The following is a 19424-nucleotide window of genomic DNA, read 5'->3' on the forward strand; positions in this document are numbered from 1 at the left end:
AAAATATTGACAGAGAAATGCTACATTGACCCCTTACCGCTTTAGATTGTTCTGGAACTCCATGTTGTAACTCTTCCATCAACATTACCATTTACCAGCAACTTGCACAAAAGCTGCAGAAATCCTTGCCTCGGGATTCATACCAGCCATATTTGATAATCAAGAGTCAAGACAACCCAAAAGACCAAATGCTTGTATTGTATGGTTTAAGAGCAACTAGACTAGCAATATTTCACAGAATTGTACTTGAACTCTTCCAAGGGGAAGAGGCTCCCATTGGTTTCATTCACTGCGGTCTCTGCAAACAAACCACCATTGTGAATTTTTATAAGAGGGCACCTTTAAGAGAAAAATGTATACAATAGTAAATCAAGACATCATTTAAGCATAAAAATGGAACCAAAGTGGAATGAAATGAATAAATTAAGCATAAAGATGAATGCCAGCTCCATATCAGTAGTTAATCACAGTCGAGATGACTAGTCCCCTAGGTGCATTTAGGCATTTGCAAACCTAAACTCAAGAGAAATATGTTTTACTTCATTTATGATTTACAAATTTAAGCAAGTCCAGGCTTTACTTCATTTAATCACATGGAGGTGCTATACAACAGCTACAAAATGAAAAAAAGATGGAATGAATTGTGTACAACATATTAGAAATCCACAATTCATTCATTCAGTATTGAGAATTGTTAATAGTAGAAATTATCAAAATCATGATCTTACCAATGGTATGTATTGTTAAGATCATTGTCCTCAAGATACCAGCTTTCCTTCCTTTCCTACATGTTAAAATATACCAATTAATTTTTTTAAAAATGCCACATAAATTAAAGGCTCTCTTGGTGTTTGGTTCTTCATCATGCCGTTGCGGTTTTGAAGTGTTTGCGTGATACTTGTCTTGGATTGCTCCGCTAGATGGGTAGGTGGCGCTGAACATTGATGGATCGTCCTTGGGCAACCCTGGCCGAGAAGGGATCAGTGGTGTCGCCCGTGATGCGGTTGGCCATGGGTCTTTGGCTACACCGAGTTCATTGACATCTCAGAAATCCTAAAGGCAGAGCATTTAGCGGTGTTGTTTGGCTTGGAGAGTTGCTGGGACCGTGGTTTTAGACGGGTTGTCCTATACACAGATTCCTTGGTTGTTCTCTCGTTGCTCCAGGACGGGGATTATCAGTTTCATATTTATGGTTCTATCATTAGTTCGATTCAAGGCCTTCTTATGCATGATGGTGATGGTGAGTAGAGTTGAAGCACACTCTTCGTGAGGGGAATCAGTGGCATATCATCTTGCAAAAGACGGAGCGCAGGGGTCTTTTTGATTGAGCTTTCTTTAGCATCCTTCGTTGGCCTTCCGTCCTTGTTGGCGGATGACTACCGCGACACCTCGTTCTTGAGGGGATAATATTGTTCTCTTTTTCTTTTTTCTTTAAGCATCTTTGTACAAAAAAAAATGATAAAACTTATTGTTATTTAAAACCACATAAGACAAAACTTCACTCCCCTGTTTTGTGAAGAAATACTGATTCATTCACACTTTACTTTCTTTTTCATTTCATTTTCACCCTTAATCTCTTTATATTATTTTTTTATTTCTATCACATCATATATCGATCATATCTCTCATTTCTCTTTCTTCTCTTCTTATATCTCATAGGTTGAGATTTGTTTCATGAACAAGAAATTATTCTTTATTTCGTGTGGCTTCACACACACACCACAATAGAACAAACAAGTCACTTAGCTCGTGCCCCTTTCTTTATTTGACAAAACATTAGGGAATGGATTAAACATAAAATGAAAGGATACTCGTTAAAAAGCATTGAAACGAAAAAATAACACATTTTAAAACACTTTTTTTAGAGTAATAAGTTGTTACTTTAATAAAAAGTGCACCAAAATATCTTATTTTTTAAGTTGTTCTTCATACTTTTTAATGCGTATCAAAATATACGCTCTTATTCCTTAGGCTAGAGAGACGTCAAGTCCTCAACTAATGTAGTACATGGGATCAGGCAGCTTGAAAGTCCTGTTGCCTGTGGTGGTTCCTAAGATATCACTCCACTGGTCTCCAATGTTTCCAATGATTCTGTATCCTTCTTCCTCCAGTTTCTTTCTCTCCGCTGATTTGTATGTAACTGCTGTTTTACCAGAATATGTTGATGGTTCCCTGCAGCCGAATATTATATTAATTAAATGATTGGAATAACTTAAAAGCATGCAAAACTGATACATCACCTGTTTGGTGATATTCTATATAATTAGAATTGATCCTCTGATATTTCGTTTTATCTTATTGTTTTCATGATTTTCACCAAGTCAATAAATTAAATCCTATTTTATTGTAATACGTAACCAATAGAGTATTGTTTTTCTATCACTAGGCAATGCTGCAGCATATATAGGTGCTTGTGCTTCAAGGTCAAGATTTAGAATGAGCTCATCCAAATATTTGGTGACATTAAGCTAATCAACAATTCTACTGTGGAACATGTCAAAAACTTCACCTATGCATAATCAGGATTCTTTTTTTTGAAATTCATAATCAGGATTCTTACTTATTATGAAATGTAATATTTAGTATATATATATATATATTTGTGTTATATTTGTAAGACTTAAAATACTTTTTTGGTCCTTGAAATTATAAGGGGAATCAAATCTAGTCCCTGTAGAATTTTCACATCAAATTGGGTCCTTAAAATTGTTTTTTAATCTAATTAAGTCATTTTGCTCAATTTTGACCCGTCAACGGTCCAGTGGCAAGCCTAGTCAGCTAAGGATAGTCATGTGGATTTTTCACATCAATTTTAGTCTCTTGAAAATATTTTAATCAATTTTAGTCCATGTTTTTCCACCTTCTTCTCTTCCTTTATAACTCGAATCCTTAAACCCAGAAATTTAAAACCCTAAAAAAACTACATGTTCATCATATTCACCTTGTTCTTCCTTTTGAATTTATGGGATTTGAGTTATGGAGGAAGAGGAAGAAGGTGGAAGAGGAAGAATGAAGGTGGAAGAACATGGACTAAAATTGATTAAAATATTTTTCAAGGGACTAAAATTGATGTGAAAAAGTCCACGTGGTCGTCCTTAGCTGACTAGGCTTACCACTGGACCGTTGACCTGTCAAAATTGAGCACTATAACTTAATTATATTAAAAAAACAATTTCAGGACCCAATTTCATGCGAAAATTTTACAGGGACCAGATTTGATTCACTTAACAATTTCAAGGACCAAAAGGTTATTTGAGCCTATTTGTAATATATATGAAAAACTGGTTCACTTAAGAACTATATTTTACTACTAAGATTTTATATATGCTATTCACAATATATTTCTTATATGTTAAAATTTAATTACATAAAATATCATTTTTTTAACTTGTGAACCAAATTTTAATTTCTTGATCCATAGTTGGTAAAGCCTCAATTTTTTTACAAAGAAATTGTTTTAATGATCGAACTAGATTTTTCTTTGTCAATAGTAAAGAAACCAAAACCTTGTGTTGTTATTGTTCACATGATTAATTGTAAAATTCTTTTCCATCTCTTGAGTATGTGCTCTTATTAAGATTCAAAGTTGGAAAAACACAATTTCCTTTTAAAATAAATTTGGTTCCTACTTTCTCCGTTCCTATTTAACCGTCTACTTTGAGTGGAGCACACATATTAAGGGTTTAGGATTTAGGATTTATGGTTTAGGGGAGTAGAAATGTAAAAAGAAAAAGAGTACTTACTTGAGAATGAGCTTTTCCCAAGTGTAGAACCCAGCAAGCTTTAAGTTCTTAGCAGTATTGTCCTTTTGAGACAATGGTCTTCCTGTTAAGAATGCAATCTTGATGCCAAGAGACAAGAGTTTGTTGTACAGTTTCAGAGACTCCGGCAGTACAGGTGCGGCGGCACGGTCAACCCATAGATTAAACGCCGTGTCGTTATATAGTTCCAATCTATCATTAAATTAATTTTTCAATAAATATACAATTATATTATCAGAAAATAAACTAATCAATTTTCCGATGTACCAAAAAAAAAAAAAACTAATCACAATGTGCATTAAAGTGTTGCACCCTCCTCTTAGCTAGAATAAATAATGAACGAGACACACCATGTTTAGCTAGAATTATATTGTCCTTTGTCATAAATATCTTTCATCCTGTGCCACACATGTCTAATCAACGTAGATAGATCAGATGTACAACACAAAATACCAAAATAGTGGATAATTTTCTTAAAAGATGTATTTTCACTTTTACGGTTTTACCACTCTTTTGAAATTAAATAGACAATGAATGATACATGTGAAAATGTACTGATAACTTATTGGCATTGGTTTCATTTTCTCCTCTATATTTTGGGCCATTATATGGTGGTGGACCATGCATTTTTTAACACACGTGATAAATATTCCCTCCGTTTTAAAAAGTTTGTAATTTAAGGTTGTGACACAAAGAGTAAGAAAACAATTATTGATAGTATAATTTGACTAGATTGTCCTTATTTAATTTTCCTAGTATGATGTGTAAATATTAAATTATGCTTAGAGCATCTACATTCATCATACTCACTAAAATATCTACACTTTATTATTTACAATTCCCCATAGTGCACATTATCTACACCATTTTACTAACTTTTTACTTCAGCCCAACAACTCTTACAAGTTGTTATAGTGGATCCCACCATCAATATCACATTTGTATATTTTATTATTTATCTCTAATTATATTAATTGTAATTGCTTGTAATAAATACTCATTTTTCAAGTCTAGTGTAGAGTATATATTCTCACATACTTATCTTTGCCATGTTGGAAGTGAATATGTACTCCAATGATAATAGATACTCTCATATGAGTATGTATTTAACATTAGATACTACCATTGGAGATGCTCTTAGACAGTGGCGGATTTACCGCCTGGCGTGGTCGGGCTTATGCCCGAGCTCTAGAGAAAAAAAATAATTTTTTCTTTGGACCAGGATATCTTTTAGGATATCTTTTAGGCCAAAAAAAAAAAAAGAAAAAAAGGGCAAAATTTTAAAGTCTGAAGTGAAACCCTAATCTGGAGGCAAGTGTAATTTCAGAAAATCTGAAAAAGAAAGGGGAAAATGAAAGGGGAAAATCTGGCTTGATCGATTTCATGAACACTGCTTCCTTCACGAGTTCAAGGCTTCACCACTGGGCTCTGAGTTGATCGATTCATTCGATTGGAACCTCCTCTGGCTTGATTGATTGTTGTCTCTTTCTCTCTGACTCTCTGAGGTTCCATAATCTCCATAGATCTCGTCCTGTGGCCGCGCTTGTGGGCTGTGGGTGACGCCGTGAGGGTGTCTGGGTGGGTGATTGAGTGAGTGGCGGTGGGTGAGTGAAGAGGGAGAGGTGGTGTGGCTTGTGGTGGGTGACGATGAAGCGGTGGGTGAGTGATTGAGTGAGTGGCGGTGGGTGAGTGAAGAGGCGTTGTCGCTGTGCGTGAGTGAAGAGGGGGAGCAGCCTGCATGCGGTGGCCGGTGGTGGGTGAGGATGAAGCGGTCAACGGTGGGTCATGGGTATTGGGTGAGGCAGTGAGGCGTGAGGTGAGAGGGTTGAGAGGCAGAGAGTGAGTGAGGCTTGAGATTTTAGAAGTGAGAATTGAGAATTCAATGTGTTGGATGCGTGGGGTTTCCTTTGTCTCCATTCCAGGAAGAGCTTTTTCACTTTATTGGAATTCAATTGTGACTACCTTTCTCTGTTTTTGTATCTGTTATGTTTTCTTCTATTTTCCTATGCTTTCCTTGTACAATTGTTTTTTGGACCTGCCCCTTAGTGGTTTTGAATAAATTATTGGTTTACCCAAAAAAAAAAAGATGGGAATTGGGAAAGGAAAAGTGAGACTTGAAGTGAGAATTGAGAGGTGAATTGGGGAAAATTGTATAAGATGGGAAATTTTGAATGAGAAGAGTCAGAAGTGATTTGGGGAATTGGGAATGAGAAAGTGAGACTTAAATTCATGAATTGGACTTGTCTTTTTCTTATTTTGTATTATCTAACGAAATGAAACTCAAATTAGCTATATTTTTGTTGGTAAAATGACGAGTTTTTTTTGAGTTTATAACTATTTATATATTGTGGCGTGTGAATTTAAGGTTTAAAAATTTGCCCAGGCTTCCCCAAATTTCTGGTTTCGCAACTGCTCTTAGATAGAGAAGAATGTAATTAATAAAGAAGAGTTTTGGTTGGTTAATATGAAAGGTGATAAGTGAGAGAAAATGTATTAAACGAGGGTATAAGTGGAAAAAATTAACAAAAAATGCATTAGTTTTCTAAAACAACAAACATTTTGGGATATTGAAAAATGGTACAAAACAACAAACTTTCTGAAACGGAGGGAGTAAGTGCTAACACAAAAAATGTAAAACAAAACTACAAAAGTATCTAAAGATAAAAAGACATACCCAAAACCAGTGAGGCCGAAAATTTTAGATTGTGGGACAATATTTACCTATAAACTTATTATTATTAAAAGTTTGAATACATATTATTATTATTTTCTACAAATTTTTATATTTCTGAAATACTGAACAATTTTTTGCGTCTGTATTTTTTGTTACATTTTTTGGGCCGCAAAAGATAAACAAGAGATCATTACATTGGACTAACAAAAGCACAATACAAGTGTATTGGACACCATATTTTTCACCCAAAACCTTAAGGTATTATGTGCATGGATCATCTTACTTATAAAGTTCTCATCACTCCTCTAATCTTCCAATGTGAGACTAATTATTACTCACATTTTGACATTCCAACAACATTTTACGTCTGTTTAAGATTATAAAAGAAATTAGCATTTTTTTAAAAAGAAATTTAGAGACTTTTATGAAAAAATATAAGATGTTATTGGAATTATTAAAAGGAATTTTTTTGAAACAAAAGCACTTTAAACATTTCCCTCTATGTAAGCAACTTATGTAGCGTTTGGCAGACAAATGTAAAGGGAATGGAACACGACATATGGGTTCTGTTTTGTGTTGGTTGTGTTTTTATGATGGAACAGAACAAGACAAAAAGCTTCTGGAACATGACACTTTGGTTCCGTGGAAAATGGTAGAATGGAACGAAACACCACCCTCTTAAAAATCTGGCATAGTAAAAAATGTCCTTAATTTATATTTGAAATATTTCATATTCAAACAGTTTAAAATCACTTCTTAAAGTGAAAAGAAATTATTATATTAGTTGCCAAACTTAAATAAATTTCTGCTTTTTAGAAAATCACTTAATATAAAATCAATTATCTTTTTAAAAGTAAAATCACTTTTGTAAGCAATGACAAAAGAGTTAATATGAGTGCGTTTATTTTAGCTTATTTTTATAAAAAATCACTTTTTTCATTTAAAAAATCATTTTTACATTTGTTTCGGCTTGGAAAAGCTACGCGTTTCTTTCAGCTTATTTTTTGAATAAATCACCTTTGTCAATTAAAAAATTATTTTAAGTTTAATTTGTTTCAACTTTTCAAAAACTGAAATCAGATTAATTAGAAAAACTACTTTAGAGTGTGTTTGTTTCAGTTTTTTTTATAGAAAAATCACCTTTTTTCATTTTTCTATTTGTTTCAGTGCTGAAAACATATTAATTGAAAAAGCTACTTTAGAGTGCGTTAAAAATCACTTTTTTTAATTTTTATGTTTGTTTCAGCTTTTTAAAAAATCATTACTTTATAAAAAAGTTGAAGCATATTAATTGGAAAAGCTACTTTAGAGTGCGTTTGTTTTCAAAAAATTATTACTTTACAAAAAGCTGAAGGCAGATAAATTGGAAAAGTTGTTTTATAGTGCGTTTGTTTCAACTTATTTTAGAAAATTCACTTTTTTCATTTTTTTATATTTGTTCCAATTTTTCAAAAAATCACTACTTTGCAAAAAGCTGAAAGTAGATTAAATGAAAAAGCTACTTTAGAGTATGTTTGTTTCAATTTATTTTTATAAAAATCGTTTTTTCAATTAAAAATTTATTACGTTTTGATCTAAAAAAACACAATCTTAATTAGTTTATCAGAGTTATGTATGTAATTAAAATTATGGTTATGCTCTAATGCTTTAGAGTTACCAAACATAACACACAGAACATTATTGTTCTGTTCCGTCCTGTTCTGTCACCAAACACTACCTTAGTAATTATTCATCCCTGATATAATTTCACATCTAATTCTCAATATTATTAATAGCAGAAAAAGTTCTTTCAATTGTTGGGTTCAGTCTGAAGCATATTGAAGAAACAAAATGAGTTTTAAAATTTCTCACATTACAAAATCGAAAGCTTATAGAATGAAAAAAATGGATTAAGCACAGTTTCGTTCGAGGACAAAAAGTAATGGGCTAATGCAATGAATTTTTATGGATATTTATGTTTTTTTTTATACATCCGAAAATATGGATATTTATGTTGAAGGAGTAAGGAAACAAATTAAAAGGTGGATCAATAAATCAAAATAAAAGTTAACAAAGTTGGGTATTAGTAAGTAAAATTGTAAAGCCAAGGAGGCATTTATTATTTTGTGGGGGTAATTAAGTATTTAGATTTTAACTTTATAGTATAGTATGAACAAATATTGAAAATGTTGTGAGGGTAAATGCCTCCTCCCTGGCCAAGTAGATCCGTCCCTGCCCAAAACTGCGTTTTGCATAGTATGACAGATTAGACACTCTGGTGACACACAATCAGCATAGTTTCAATGACCATTAATATTTGCTGTGATTAAAAACCGCTGTTAACATGTATGAATTGTATCATAACTAACTGCTAGCACAAAAAATGAAGAATAGAAGTATATATAGGAAGAAAAGAGCATACCCAAAACCGTGTTCAGCATAGTATGGGAGGTTAGACAGTGAAGTCTCATCTATGTCAAACACCCAAATGTTCTTGCCATCTCGAGGGAGATTGAGACTCCTAGCATAAAAATAGGCTTGTTTACACACAGTTTTGGAGTCAGATCTGTATTGTTGGCCTATCATGTAGTTACCTACATATCCTTCACATTCTTCTGGAATAGTTTTCCAGTTAATTATGTTGTGTGCTTCCACACCAAGTGTCCAACTAGCGCAAGATACATCAGGAATGTAGTGGCCACCGGAGCCAGTTTTCATCCGGAGAGGGAAGACATTGAAGGAAACGCCATGGTCTGAGGAGCCATGGCATGTTGCTAATATTGTAGCAACGAGGAAAAGAAGTATCTTCATCCTCATGTATGAGTGCTTTCTAGTTTCTTGATAGCTAGCACAAGAAAGGTTTGCAGCTTGTTAGGGAAGGGTTTTGTTCTTTATATAGGCAGCATCGCATAACACGTGGGTGTGTAAAATAATAAAAAAATGGGGAAAAATGACACGTGCTTTGTGCATTTTTTTTACGAATGGAAGATAAAAGACTTTTTTTTTTTACATCGGAAGATTTGTGCATATTATAATTAAATATCTTTCTGCTCCTTGAAAATTCAAAAGCATTTTGTCGGTGTTCATACAATTTTTTTTGTCTACTTCATGCATATACATGAGATGCACGCTACAGAGGGATGTCTATCATGAAAAAGAGGTTTTTATATAATAAAGACAGAATAGATAGTGACTTTTAGATTTAATAATGAATGATTAAGATTAAAACGTGAAGTCATGTCACAATTAAATTATTTTAATCTTAACCGCTTATGATTAGATCTAACGGTTGTGAGATGTATTCTTATGTTCTAACATAAAAACATTTTTCTCATGAGATACATCCCCTGACGCTACAAATTACTAACTACTCATCATTTGAAATAACTTTTCTAATTAAGCATAAGTGTTTTGTGCGAGTTGTTTAAAGAACTTTTTTTTTACAACAAATTTTTTATTGAATGATATAATAAGTATATGAGAACAACTCTTTCTAGAAGTAAAAATGATTCATATCAGAATCAATTACATTCAAACCTTGTTACCAGGCCTACACTTGAGGTATGAAACTCGTTAAAACCTTACTAGAAAAAACATAATGAAATAAAAATCTAATAAAAGTAAAAGAGTACCACATTCTCATTCTCATGCACTTAAACACATAACATACCTAAAACCCCACCTGCCAACATAAATACAGCCTGATCTCAGTCTTCAAAATATGAGAACAAACACAAAAACAACCTGCCAACAAACCACGGTCACTTGATTGGCACCATATATAGTTATATACGAAATACCCATCCAACAAACCAATAAAGCAACACCATCATAACAAGACCAGAAGTGCCATTAACAAAATTCCAAAGCCAATAAACCACCTCACATGCATTCGCCTCACCGAATTAATGATGGACATTGCCCAGCACACCTCCGTCCCTGCATAACAAGCCAAGACACCCAAGGATATGTAAATACTGCGCTCATTACCTACTTATAATTAAATTTGTTTTGGGATATTTTCATAAATTTCTCATATAAATAGATTATGAGAATACATACAATTATACCTATCGATAATTTATTTTAATAAATTTATCAAATTATTTTGTAAATATATAAACACTTATTAGATAAGCCTTATGCGACAACATTAATTGTTAAAAACACTTAATATGTTGTTTATCCAAACACATTAGATTTCTGGATGTGTAGCGATTTTAAAGCAATCCTAAATTTTTCATCCTTGCCTTGGTCCGCCCAATGTAATTGTGAACTTAATATGAGTTCTGACGTAAGATTTGGTTAACAATATTTAAACAAGGTCCTTTTCAAACTAATGAAAAAAGTCTTTTTTTAAACCCTAATAAAGGTCATGCAAAAGTACCTAAAAACTCTTAAATTAATAGAGAAACCAATTAATTGGAGAGAATTTTGATTTTCAATTTAATTAGCGCTCCCATTTTAACAACTCTTTCAGCTCTACCAGAGTTGTAATGTGCGGGTGCAAGTGCGACAATCAAGGAAAGCCTAAATCGTGGTTCAACAACACCAAAAGCGGGTCAATTTAGTAGCTTCGAGAATGTGGAGAGAAGAGGATAGATTTTGAAGGTCTCAAATACACAATAGTAAAAGAACAAGACTGAGAGGGGAGGCGAGGATGGTGTCAGGGATGACGGCTGAGACAACAATTGCAGAGGTGGGAAAGGCAGAGGTGGCAGTAGTAGTGGTAGAAGCAAAGAACAGTTGCGATGAGGGCTTCAATGAAAGCAGTGGTGGTGAAAATGGTGGTGACAAACAGAAATGGCGGGCACAAGATGGTTGCAGGAAGAGGTCGCAGTTGGTGGTAGAGAGATATGGACATGGAGAAGGAGGAAAAGAACAAAAAGCATACACCAACCTAGAGGGTAAAAAACTCACATAAGAGAGAAGAAAACTCTCACGTAGAAGAGAAAGACACTAAGGGAGTAGAAAAAGCACATATGGGGAAGGAAACCCCCCACCCCACCCCATGGGAATGGAGGGAGGAGAAGCGTGGCACAAAAACAAGCCCAAGCAGATGAGCCTTATGTTGTATGTGTTGGGAATTCAAGTGTGAGTAAGTCCCACATTGAAAGATAAGGATAAGTTTGAGTGGTTTATAAGTGTGAGGACCCATACACCCATTGCCTTAAGGTTTTTTGTGAAAGATGTGGTGTCTGGTCCACTTGTGGTTTGCTCTTTAAAGTCCAATGTGGAGTTTTATCCCCCAAGTTTTAAACCGTCTCCTTTGTTTGGACCTTTCTTTGGTCCAACAGTGGTATCAGAGCCGATAGTTGTTTTACCATGGGTCGTGAGCCTCTGAGACCCAGGAGCACAAGCCTAGAATGACGACCTCTGAGGTTCTGGATGAGTACAAGCCCTACTTTCATTTGAGATGGGCTCACACTTGAGGGGGAGATAGTTGGGAATTCAAGTGTGAGTAAGTCTCACATTGAAAGATAAGGATAAGTTTGAGTGGTTTATAAGTTCGAAGACCCATACACCCATTGCCTTAAGGTTTTGGGTGAAAGATGTGGTGTCTGGTTCACTTGTGGTTTGCTCTTTAAAGCCCAATGTGGAGTTTTATCCCCCCAAGTTTTAAACCATCTCTTTTGTTTAGACATTTCTTTGGCCTAACAATATGTAACTAGTTAATTATGAATGACCATCTCACCTTATCTACCCCTTCAATTGATAAAAATTGTCATTCAAAAGAAATGATGTCCTGCAAAATTCTCACAAGACGCACAAAATTCAAAGGAGAAAATACACTCACCTCTTGATACTTCATTCACCACCCCTTTAGTTTTAAAAGTTGCACTCGGTACCTTTAGAGCTCGTTTGGTGGTCAGAATAGGATAAGAGCAGGATATGATAGAGAGTTGGATAAAGACATAATATGATAAAAACGTGATAGACTCTTATCATATCCTGTGTTTGGGATGCACAGGATAATAACATGATATGATATATAATTAGAAAAATGTATCAAATTTTCATTTGAATAAAGAATACATTTAAAAATTAATTCTTTAAATAATCATTTTATAAAGTGATTATTCTATTAATTTAATTTTTGTACATTTTCATAAATGAGCATACATATGTTTTAAAATAACTATAAGTAAATGTACAAAAATGATGAAGCGCTTGTTTATGGGGAGGCAGATGGTGGGGAAAATGATGAAAAACTATTTAGAAATATTTGTCTTCATTTTTAGCCTCAGTTGTCTGTGGCTGAGGACTGCGGTCTTACCAAATTGATGAAAAACATGAAGGTTCAAAAACATGGGACACTAAAATTTGAACCTTCATGTTTTTGAACTGAATAGATGTCTAATCAAGCAAGATGGTCATATCTTCTATTCATCACAAAAATCACAAACCCCTTCCTTGCTTCCTTTTCAATGGCCATGTCTTCGATTCATATACACCTTTCTTCAATGGGCATTAAATTTTCCTCACCCATCAACCAACCTCCCACCCACTTTAGAGTGGGGATTGTCCATAATTTATGCCCACGTTTTTAATACATTCCAGGATTTGTAATACCGGAACCCAGGTTGAGTAGCATTCCGGGAATTTAAATCCTGTAACCTTCAGGGATTTATTTCCCGAAAGGTTCCGGGAACCCGGAATGCTACTCAACATTGCTTCCAACGGTGTAAATAAGCATATTTTTGTGTTCTGAGATTCCGGGGGAAATAAATCCCAGAACTAAAATTTAACATTCAACTTCTTTGTATTTAACATTCAACTTCTTTGTGTTCCGAAAGTTGAAGCGTATTTTGGAGTTTTAGAAAATTAGTTGGGGTGAGAAATTTAATGGGTGGGGTGGGAAATTCAACACCCTTCTTCAATTCATATGCCAAGAGCTCCTAAATTTGTTCAATCAGCCCAAACATATCATCGAACAGTGGCCTGAACCTGCAGAGTTATGGCAAAATGCACCCCCAATAAAAAGAGTGCTAACATGGCAACTCACACATGTCCCTCACTGCTCACATCTCCTCTTTTCACATGGAAAACTCTCTAACCACCCACGGCTACCTCCACCTCCGGCAGAGACACCACTGTCACCGACACCTCCCCCCTTTCGCCAGTCGCCACCACTGCAACTCATCTCGCTTACAAAGCTTCCAACACCTTCTCGATGAATTTGTTAAGTACTTCTTGTGTGTACAGAGTAAATAGGAGGGAAGGAAGAATGGGTACAGAGTAAATAGAATGGCAATGAACGAAAAAACAGAGTATGAGGCATAAGGGATTTTGAGTTTTGAAGGAAACATTGGTATTGTTTCTTCTAATTTAACGGTGTTAACTTCATGTAACGGAGAGGGGAGGTTAATGTTTTTCACAAATTAGAGGGGGTGTTAGTGTCATTGACCCAAATCTAAGGGGGGTGTAAGTGGAATTTCCTCAAATTCAAAACGATGATTTGGAATGACTTAATTTAGCAATTAAGCCACATTGTTTTTAAGTGAGTCGAGAAATTTCCATATTTGTATTTATGAAAATCAGGAACTTGTTTTCAAAAGTAGTTTCAAGTCTTTGCATAAATGAACTACCTTCGTGCTCTCTTAAGCTAAGAAATGAGAGAATTAGTTCACAAAATGAAAAGATTTACGTGATCATTAAGCATGCAACCATGCACTTGATACATTAGGCAAATCATTATAAAAGAAAAAAGAGGTACAAACACGGAACCTCAACAATGGCTCCTCAGATCAAAACCAAAATTTCTCTGGGGTTTATTTCCAGCACTGCCGAGATGGTACATTGCTCTTAAAAATTTGTCGTAGGCACGTGTGGTCCAGAAAATGTTATGAAAATTTTCATTTTGCATGGAATATTCTGTTCACAGATTCATAACTGGGCACATTAACAACTGCCATAAAAGAAAGAAATGATGCCTCATTAATCAAAGGTCAAGAGCATAATAAGAAAAGAAATACTTGAAGGGAAGACTTAATAATTACCATCCCCATATGATGCCATAGTCAAGGGTGAGGAAATAATCTTCTGAGAGATTTTAGTGATATCATTCAAAGTGATTGCATCAACAGCCTTCAAGAACTGCTCCACAGGCTTCCTGAAATGGGTGAGAAATTCTTATGTTAAGAATTAAAAACAAATTACACTTCCATTCAAGAGTGTAGCAAGTAACAACACAGGTTACACAGCAAGCTTTAAAACAGTTTCTTGCTTGTGTGTTGTGAATAGAATAATATCCATAAAGATTTCTTGCATAAATGCTTGTTAAATGCAAAAGATTGTTTGTTGAAAAAATTAGCTCCCAAGAAACTAGCCAAGCATCGTTGTATAGGTTAAAAGAAAATCCAGAGTTTTTTCAGGATTGATTGTTTACCTTTCTCCATAAGTCAAAATCTGCCTTCCTATATCCTCTGATGCAATCATCTGAAAAAAAAAAAAGATCATTTTTAGCGTGCAAGAATCATGTGAAATTGAATGAACCCCACTTTCCCATAAGAACATAAAATGAAAATTGTCCGTGTTTCAGGTGGACATGTTCGTGCAAGTATGTAAGACTAATAGTGGAAAAAATTGATGCCCCTAGTAAACAAGAGTGCCTAAATAAGATAAAGAAGGAAAGAGCATACTCTAGATTCCAGATTCATTAAAACTGCAGACTTCGTGGATTTTTTGGCACGATCAAGCTGTTCCTGCGAAACTGTTATTGCAAGAAAATATATTTACTGTGGCAGAAATCAATATTAATTAATATACTGCAGAAACCAAAGAGAGATGCAAATAAAACCTTTCCCAGGCGATGCAATTTCTAAGAGTTCTGTAGCTGCTATCTCCAGAGTTTTTTGCACAAAATCAGGGCTCTACGTCCACATATTAGGAAATATGTCAACCTCCAAAAATATATTAAGTAGTGACCCTTAAAAGTGAAAGGATCTTGCTAATGAGTGCCCTTGGGGCATTGGTTAAGGAATAAAGGAAAAAAATGGTGCCCTAAGCACATTTTCAGTCTAACTTTTGCCAGCATTGCAAATATTAGAGAATTTGTTCTCCTAGGCACACTAACTCAGCCTTTCAGTGAAAGAAAAAAAAAGGGCAGGAAGAAAAGGAAATTCATATCTATATTTTAAAAAAATCCATGTAAAGGAATGCCCACAAACTGCAGAAAAAAAACCTTACAGTGCTTGCATAAATGCCAAACAGTCCTGTATTGTTGAAGATACTGTTGAAAGCAGAAAAAGATTGAATCTCCTGATGAAGATTCAGCACACGAAGATCTGGATTCCACAATACAAAGAAAGAAATTGACATGAACATCAGACAAGCTAGTAAAAAGAAGACTTCTTGAAAGCAAGTTAATAAAACATATTGAAAGGGATAATGCATATCATTGACCGAAATAAACTGTAGACAAGGTAAAGGTAAAACATACATAGCCTTGAGTGCATTCCTTTCCCAGGCCCCCCTGCTGAGAATGACCCACCTCCTCCCATAAGCATCTGCGTTACTCAGTATTATTATTTCCACTCAATCATTTCTTTCTTCATGTTTTGTGCAACGGAAGAAAATATGCAAAACATAAAGGCAATATATTTCTTGAAATCAGAGAGAACAGACACCAAATGAGTACCTGTAGAACAGTCAAAACTATAGCATCTTTCTCTTTTTGCCAGCCGCCAGGCACTTCAAAAGCAATAGCAACATGTGTACTACCCTGCCATTGCAACATATCTTAGCAGGTAAATAACAATAATTTTTTTTCTGAAGGGGATAAATGAGAAGAATGAAAAATAGAAATAGTGTTTATAAAAAAATTCTACGCACCCCTGATTCACCTTGACGACGAAAGTCACCCCCAACATAGATAGATTTTAGTTCTTCAGGACGGGGCACACTTGGCAGATCAGAGAGAAGTGGCTCAGCAACAGATACAAGTTCTTCATGGTCAACTCCAGATGCTGCAAGGACCATTCTAGGTGCTGTGTAATTTTTCTGATTTTTTACATCACACAACAGTTAGATTCTCAAATAGATTACAAGAAAAAGCAGAGAGAAAGAAGTTTAAGTTTTTGTTAATTAAAACCAGCATAATTCATGTAGAGTATAAGAAAGGATAACATATCTTACAGCAACGAATTCCTCTAAAATGGAGCCATCCAATCTGTTCAGTGCAGATTCAGGAGCCAAAAGAGGATAAGCCAATGCACCAGAATAACCAGCAGAGTGAACTGCTTCCAAAAGCAAGCCTTGGGGATTGTTTGAGAGTTCTACAAGCTCTGCTTTCACCTTTCGAAGCTGTACCAAATACCAATAGATAGTTCAACAGGTTCAGAAGGATTCCCATAACAGCTATCAGAAAAGAATACTATACTATCAAAATGGGGTTGCAAGATTTTATCACAATTCCTATGAATCTGTTAGGATCCAATTGTAAGGTATGGACTGGGGCTTCGGTTTCATGGTGGAAAAGAATGGTATATTGTCAAGGAGTTTCATGGCGTTGGAATCTTCCACTGCAGCAACTAGTTTTTTTAATGTGGTTTGCAATTCTCCCAAGATTCAGCCTGTGAATTGGTATTTAAATCTTCAAACCTTGTGTGAGCATCAGGGATTAGATCAAGGTGAAATGCTAGAATCCAATTGCAAAGTATGCTACTTCAATTCCATATCAGAAGAATGGATTCTGATGTGGGGTTTATATGGTGTTGGGCACTCCTACCACAGTGCCTATTTTCCTGCTATTGTGGTCGCAAGGTTTGTATGGTTCTATCAGCTCTCGGACTCTCAGTACACGAAAGGAAAAATGAAAATAGACATAATGCTTGAAGGAAGTCAGTGCTAAGAAATATTTAACCTTGCACCAAGCCATATGAATTGATATAATTGGAACTTAAAAAGGCAGAAAGTGAAACTAAGGAAAAACGAGTAACAGCTTTGTCTCCCTATCATATAGTTAGTTGCAGGTTACTAGAGGATCGCCATATATAAGAGAATATCCTCATATTAAGAGACACCATTGGTATTTCATTTCCCATAATTTTTTTACAACAACCACATAGCATTTCCCACTAGATATAATCCTTTCTATAAAACAAAATCGCATGATAGTTTTATCCATCCATAGAACAGAGAAACCCTGGTTAACTTACTGCAGAAAATGATGAAAGAGCAAGCAAACCTAAGAATTCAAAGTCAGTCCTTGAGAAAAGAAAGAGAGAATAAATAAGTACCTCCTCATTGACCTCCCAATCCAGGAAAGCTGGGTTCCTTATGGAGTCAATCAGTAATTCAACCATTTCTGGAACATAGCTCTTTAAAGCATCAAATGTGTAGCCCATTTGCTCCCGAGAAGCTGACGCCCCTATATTGCCACCAATTGCTTCTACTTCCCGTACAATACGAAAATGGCTACGGTTTGCTGTGCTCTTGAAAGCCATTCGCTCTAGCAAGTGCGAAGCCCCACTTGACAACGGTGTCTCATAGATGGAACCACAATCAATATATAACCCAATTGAGGCTGCAGGGTTCTAATTAACAATCACATGAGAGAATAATCAATACGCTAGCCAAGCATGTAAAAAGCACTATTAAGTCGTCTTACAGAAGCATTGCCATCAAACATATCAACACACAGAAAACTAGAAAAAAAAATGCACATACCGGCGAGGTCTCCGATGCTATTTTGAGTCCATTGGGGAGAGTTGTGATACTGGTCTTGCTTGCTTCAACAAAATCTGGCAGTGGATCAGGGAGAACAACACCACTAAGTGGTGTGTCCAGAGGAGGAAGAGAGCTAGAACGCTCTCCAGTAAGCCAGCTAAACAAACCACCAGAGGAAGCCCTTGTAGCTGCGGCGGCCGAGGTCACAAACCTAGTGGCTCCCAAGTTGCCACCATGGCCCTATTCACATTGTTTAAAACAACAACATTCAGCACAAATATGAACATTCCATTACACCAATTACAAAACCATCACAAAGTGCTACAATGTGTCAATGTCCATGACATCCCCTCCCTAACAACAACAGAAAAAGACATTCCAATAGAAACAAAACATAGTGATTCTTAACATGAAGAACAACCTGGGATTTATCAAAATCAGTCAAGTGGGATTTAATTTCATAAATAAATCATAAAAAGTAGCATTTTCAATGACCTACCACCCCATAAAGCGATTTCAAATAAAACCAAGAAAAAAACTATTTTTATGAATCAAAATCGAATTTTGTTATCTGGGTAGGTGCCAAAATGAATGAAGGAAAATTTTCTAGTCCTAAACATGAATCGATAACTGAGTTGAGATGGAAAAAGAAGGGTTGGTAGTAGCAGTAACCTTGAGACCCCTCTTGAGAGATGAAGCTGCTGCTCTGTACATGGCGAGAAGAAAGAATCGGTGAATGAGAATGCGGTGGTTGGATGGTTTGGTCTGGGTCTGCAACGAAGGCTATGAAGCAGGGCAACACCAAGACGCGAGAGAGAAAGAAGGTGTATTTGGAAAGAGTCAATAATATTTATATTTATATTTATTTTAATTTTAATTTTAATTTTTTCTTCAAAATTTTAATCAAATATTTAACCAGAAAGGGCCTAGCACCAAAAGCATTTGGGCTGGAGCCACTTGGGCCGGCCCACATTTAAATGAAATCTCTAATGAATAAGTTTTTGGTCCCTGCAAAATAAGTAATTAATAATTGCACTCTAATATCTACATATTATTTATTAATTATTTTATGTTTAAAATACAAGTTTTTTTTTGGGTACTAAAGTTGGTTTTAAACATACTAATCTGTTGTAAGGTTTTTTTTTTTGAAAGTATGTTGTAAGTTTAAATATAAAAAGATGGTTTATATTGTGCAATGCACTAGTAGTTCATTTATTGAGCGAGAATTTTATCTTCTTAAATAAGTCTTTGATCTTTCTAAATATGAAAATTTAAAATTTGATCTACTTATGCTATCTAACATGAAATCTTAGGTTAAAGGCTAAACATTTTATATACAA

General features: G+C 35.1%; 2 protein-coding genes across 2 annotated transcripts; both read right to left on the minus strand.

Moving 5' to 3' along the window:
• Positions 1-1856: 1856 nt before the first annotated feature.
• Positions 1857-9287, minus strand: LOC130745974 (stem 28 kDa glycoprotein-like). Its single transcript, XM_057598449.1, has 3 exons — positions 8837-9287; positions 3744-3953; positions 1857-2172 (listed from the first exon to the last, which is right to left on the minus strand). The coding sequence occupies exons 1-3, from the start codon at positions 9229-9231 to the stop codon at positions 1992-1994; spliced, it is 786 nt and encodes a 261-aa protein (XP_057454432.1). The 5' UTR covers positions 9232-9287; the 3' UTR covers positions 1857-1991.
• A 4753-nt stretch (positions 9288-14040) lies between these two features.
• LOC130745975 (probable mitochondrial-processing peptidase subunit alpha-2, chloroplastic/mitochondrial) lies at positions 14041-18914 on the minus strand. Its single transcript, XM_057598450.1, has 13 exons — positions 18757-18914; positions 18085-18324; positions 17655-17951; positions 16552-16719; positions 16249-16416; positions 16055-16138; positions 15857-15923; positions 15604-15701; positions 15215-15287; positions 15057-15127; positions 14804-14853; positions 14415-14527; positions 14041-14323 (listed from the first exon to the last, which is right to left on the minus strand). Exons 1-13 carry the CDS (start codon positions 18796-18798, stop codon positions 14271-14273), a joined length of 1524 nt encoding a protein of 507 aa, XP_057454433.1. The 5' UTR covers positions 18799-18914; the 3' UTR covers positions 14041-14270.
• Between the last annotated feature and the right edge of the window lie 510 nt (positions 18915-19424).

This window comes from Lotus japonicus, chromosome 3, assembly GCF_012489685.1.
Source record: "Lotus japonicus ecotype B-129 chromosome 3, LjGifu_v1.2".
Taxonomy (NCBI): Eukaryota; Viridiplantae; Streptophyta; class Magnoliopsida; order Fabales; family Fabaceae; genus Lotus; species Lotus japonicus.

Coding starts and splice junctions, on each gene's coding strand:
- LOC130745974 (XM_057598449.1), bottom strand. CDS start 9,231: ATGAGGATGAAGATACTTCTTTTCCTCGTTGCTACAATATTAGCAACA. Junction 3,954..8,836: donor TATGCTGAACACGGTTTTGG/GTATGCTCTTTT, acceptor ATTTAATGATAG/ATTGGAACTATATAACGACA. Junction 2,173..3,743: donor TGGGAAAAGCTCATTCTCAA/GTAAGTACTCTT, acceptor ATTCGGCTGCAG/GGAACCATCAACATATTCTG.
- LOC130745975 (XM_057598450.1), bottom strand. CDS start 18,798: ATGTACAGAGCAGCAGCTTCATCTCTCAAGAGGGGTCTCAAG. Junction 16,720..17,654: donor ATTGGGAGGTCAATGAGGAG/GTACTTATTTAT, acceptor TATTTGGTACAG/CTTCGAAAGGTGAAAGCAGA. Junction 16,417..16,551: donor TTTTAGAGGAATTCGTTGCT/GTAAGATATGTT, acceptor GTAAAAAATCAG/AAAAATTACACAGCACCTAG.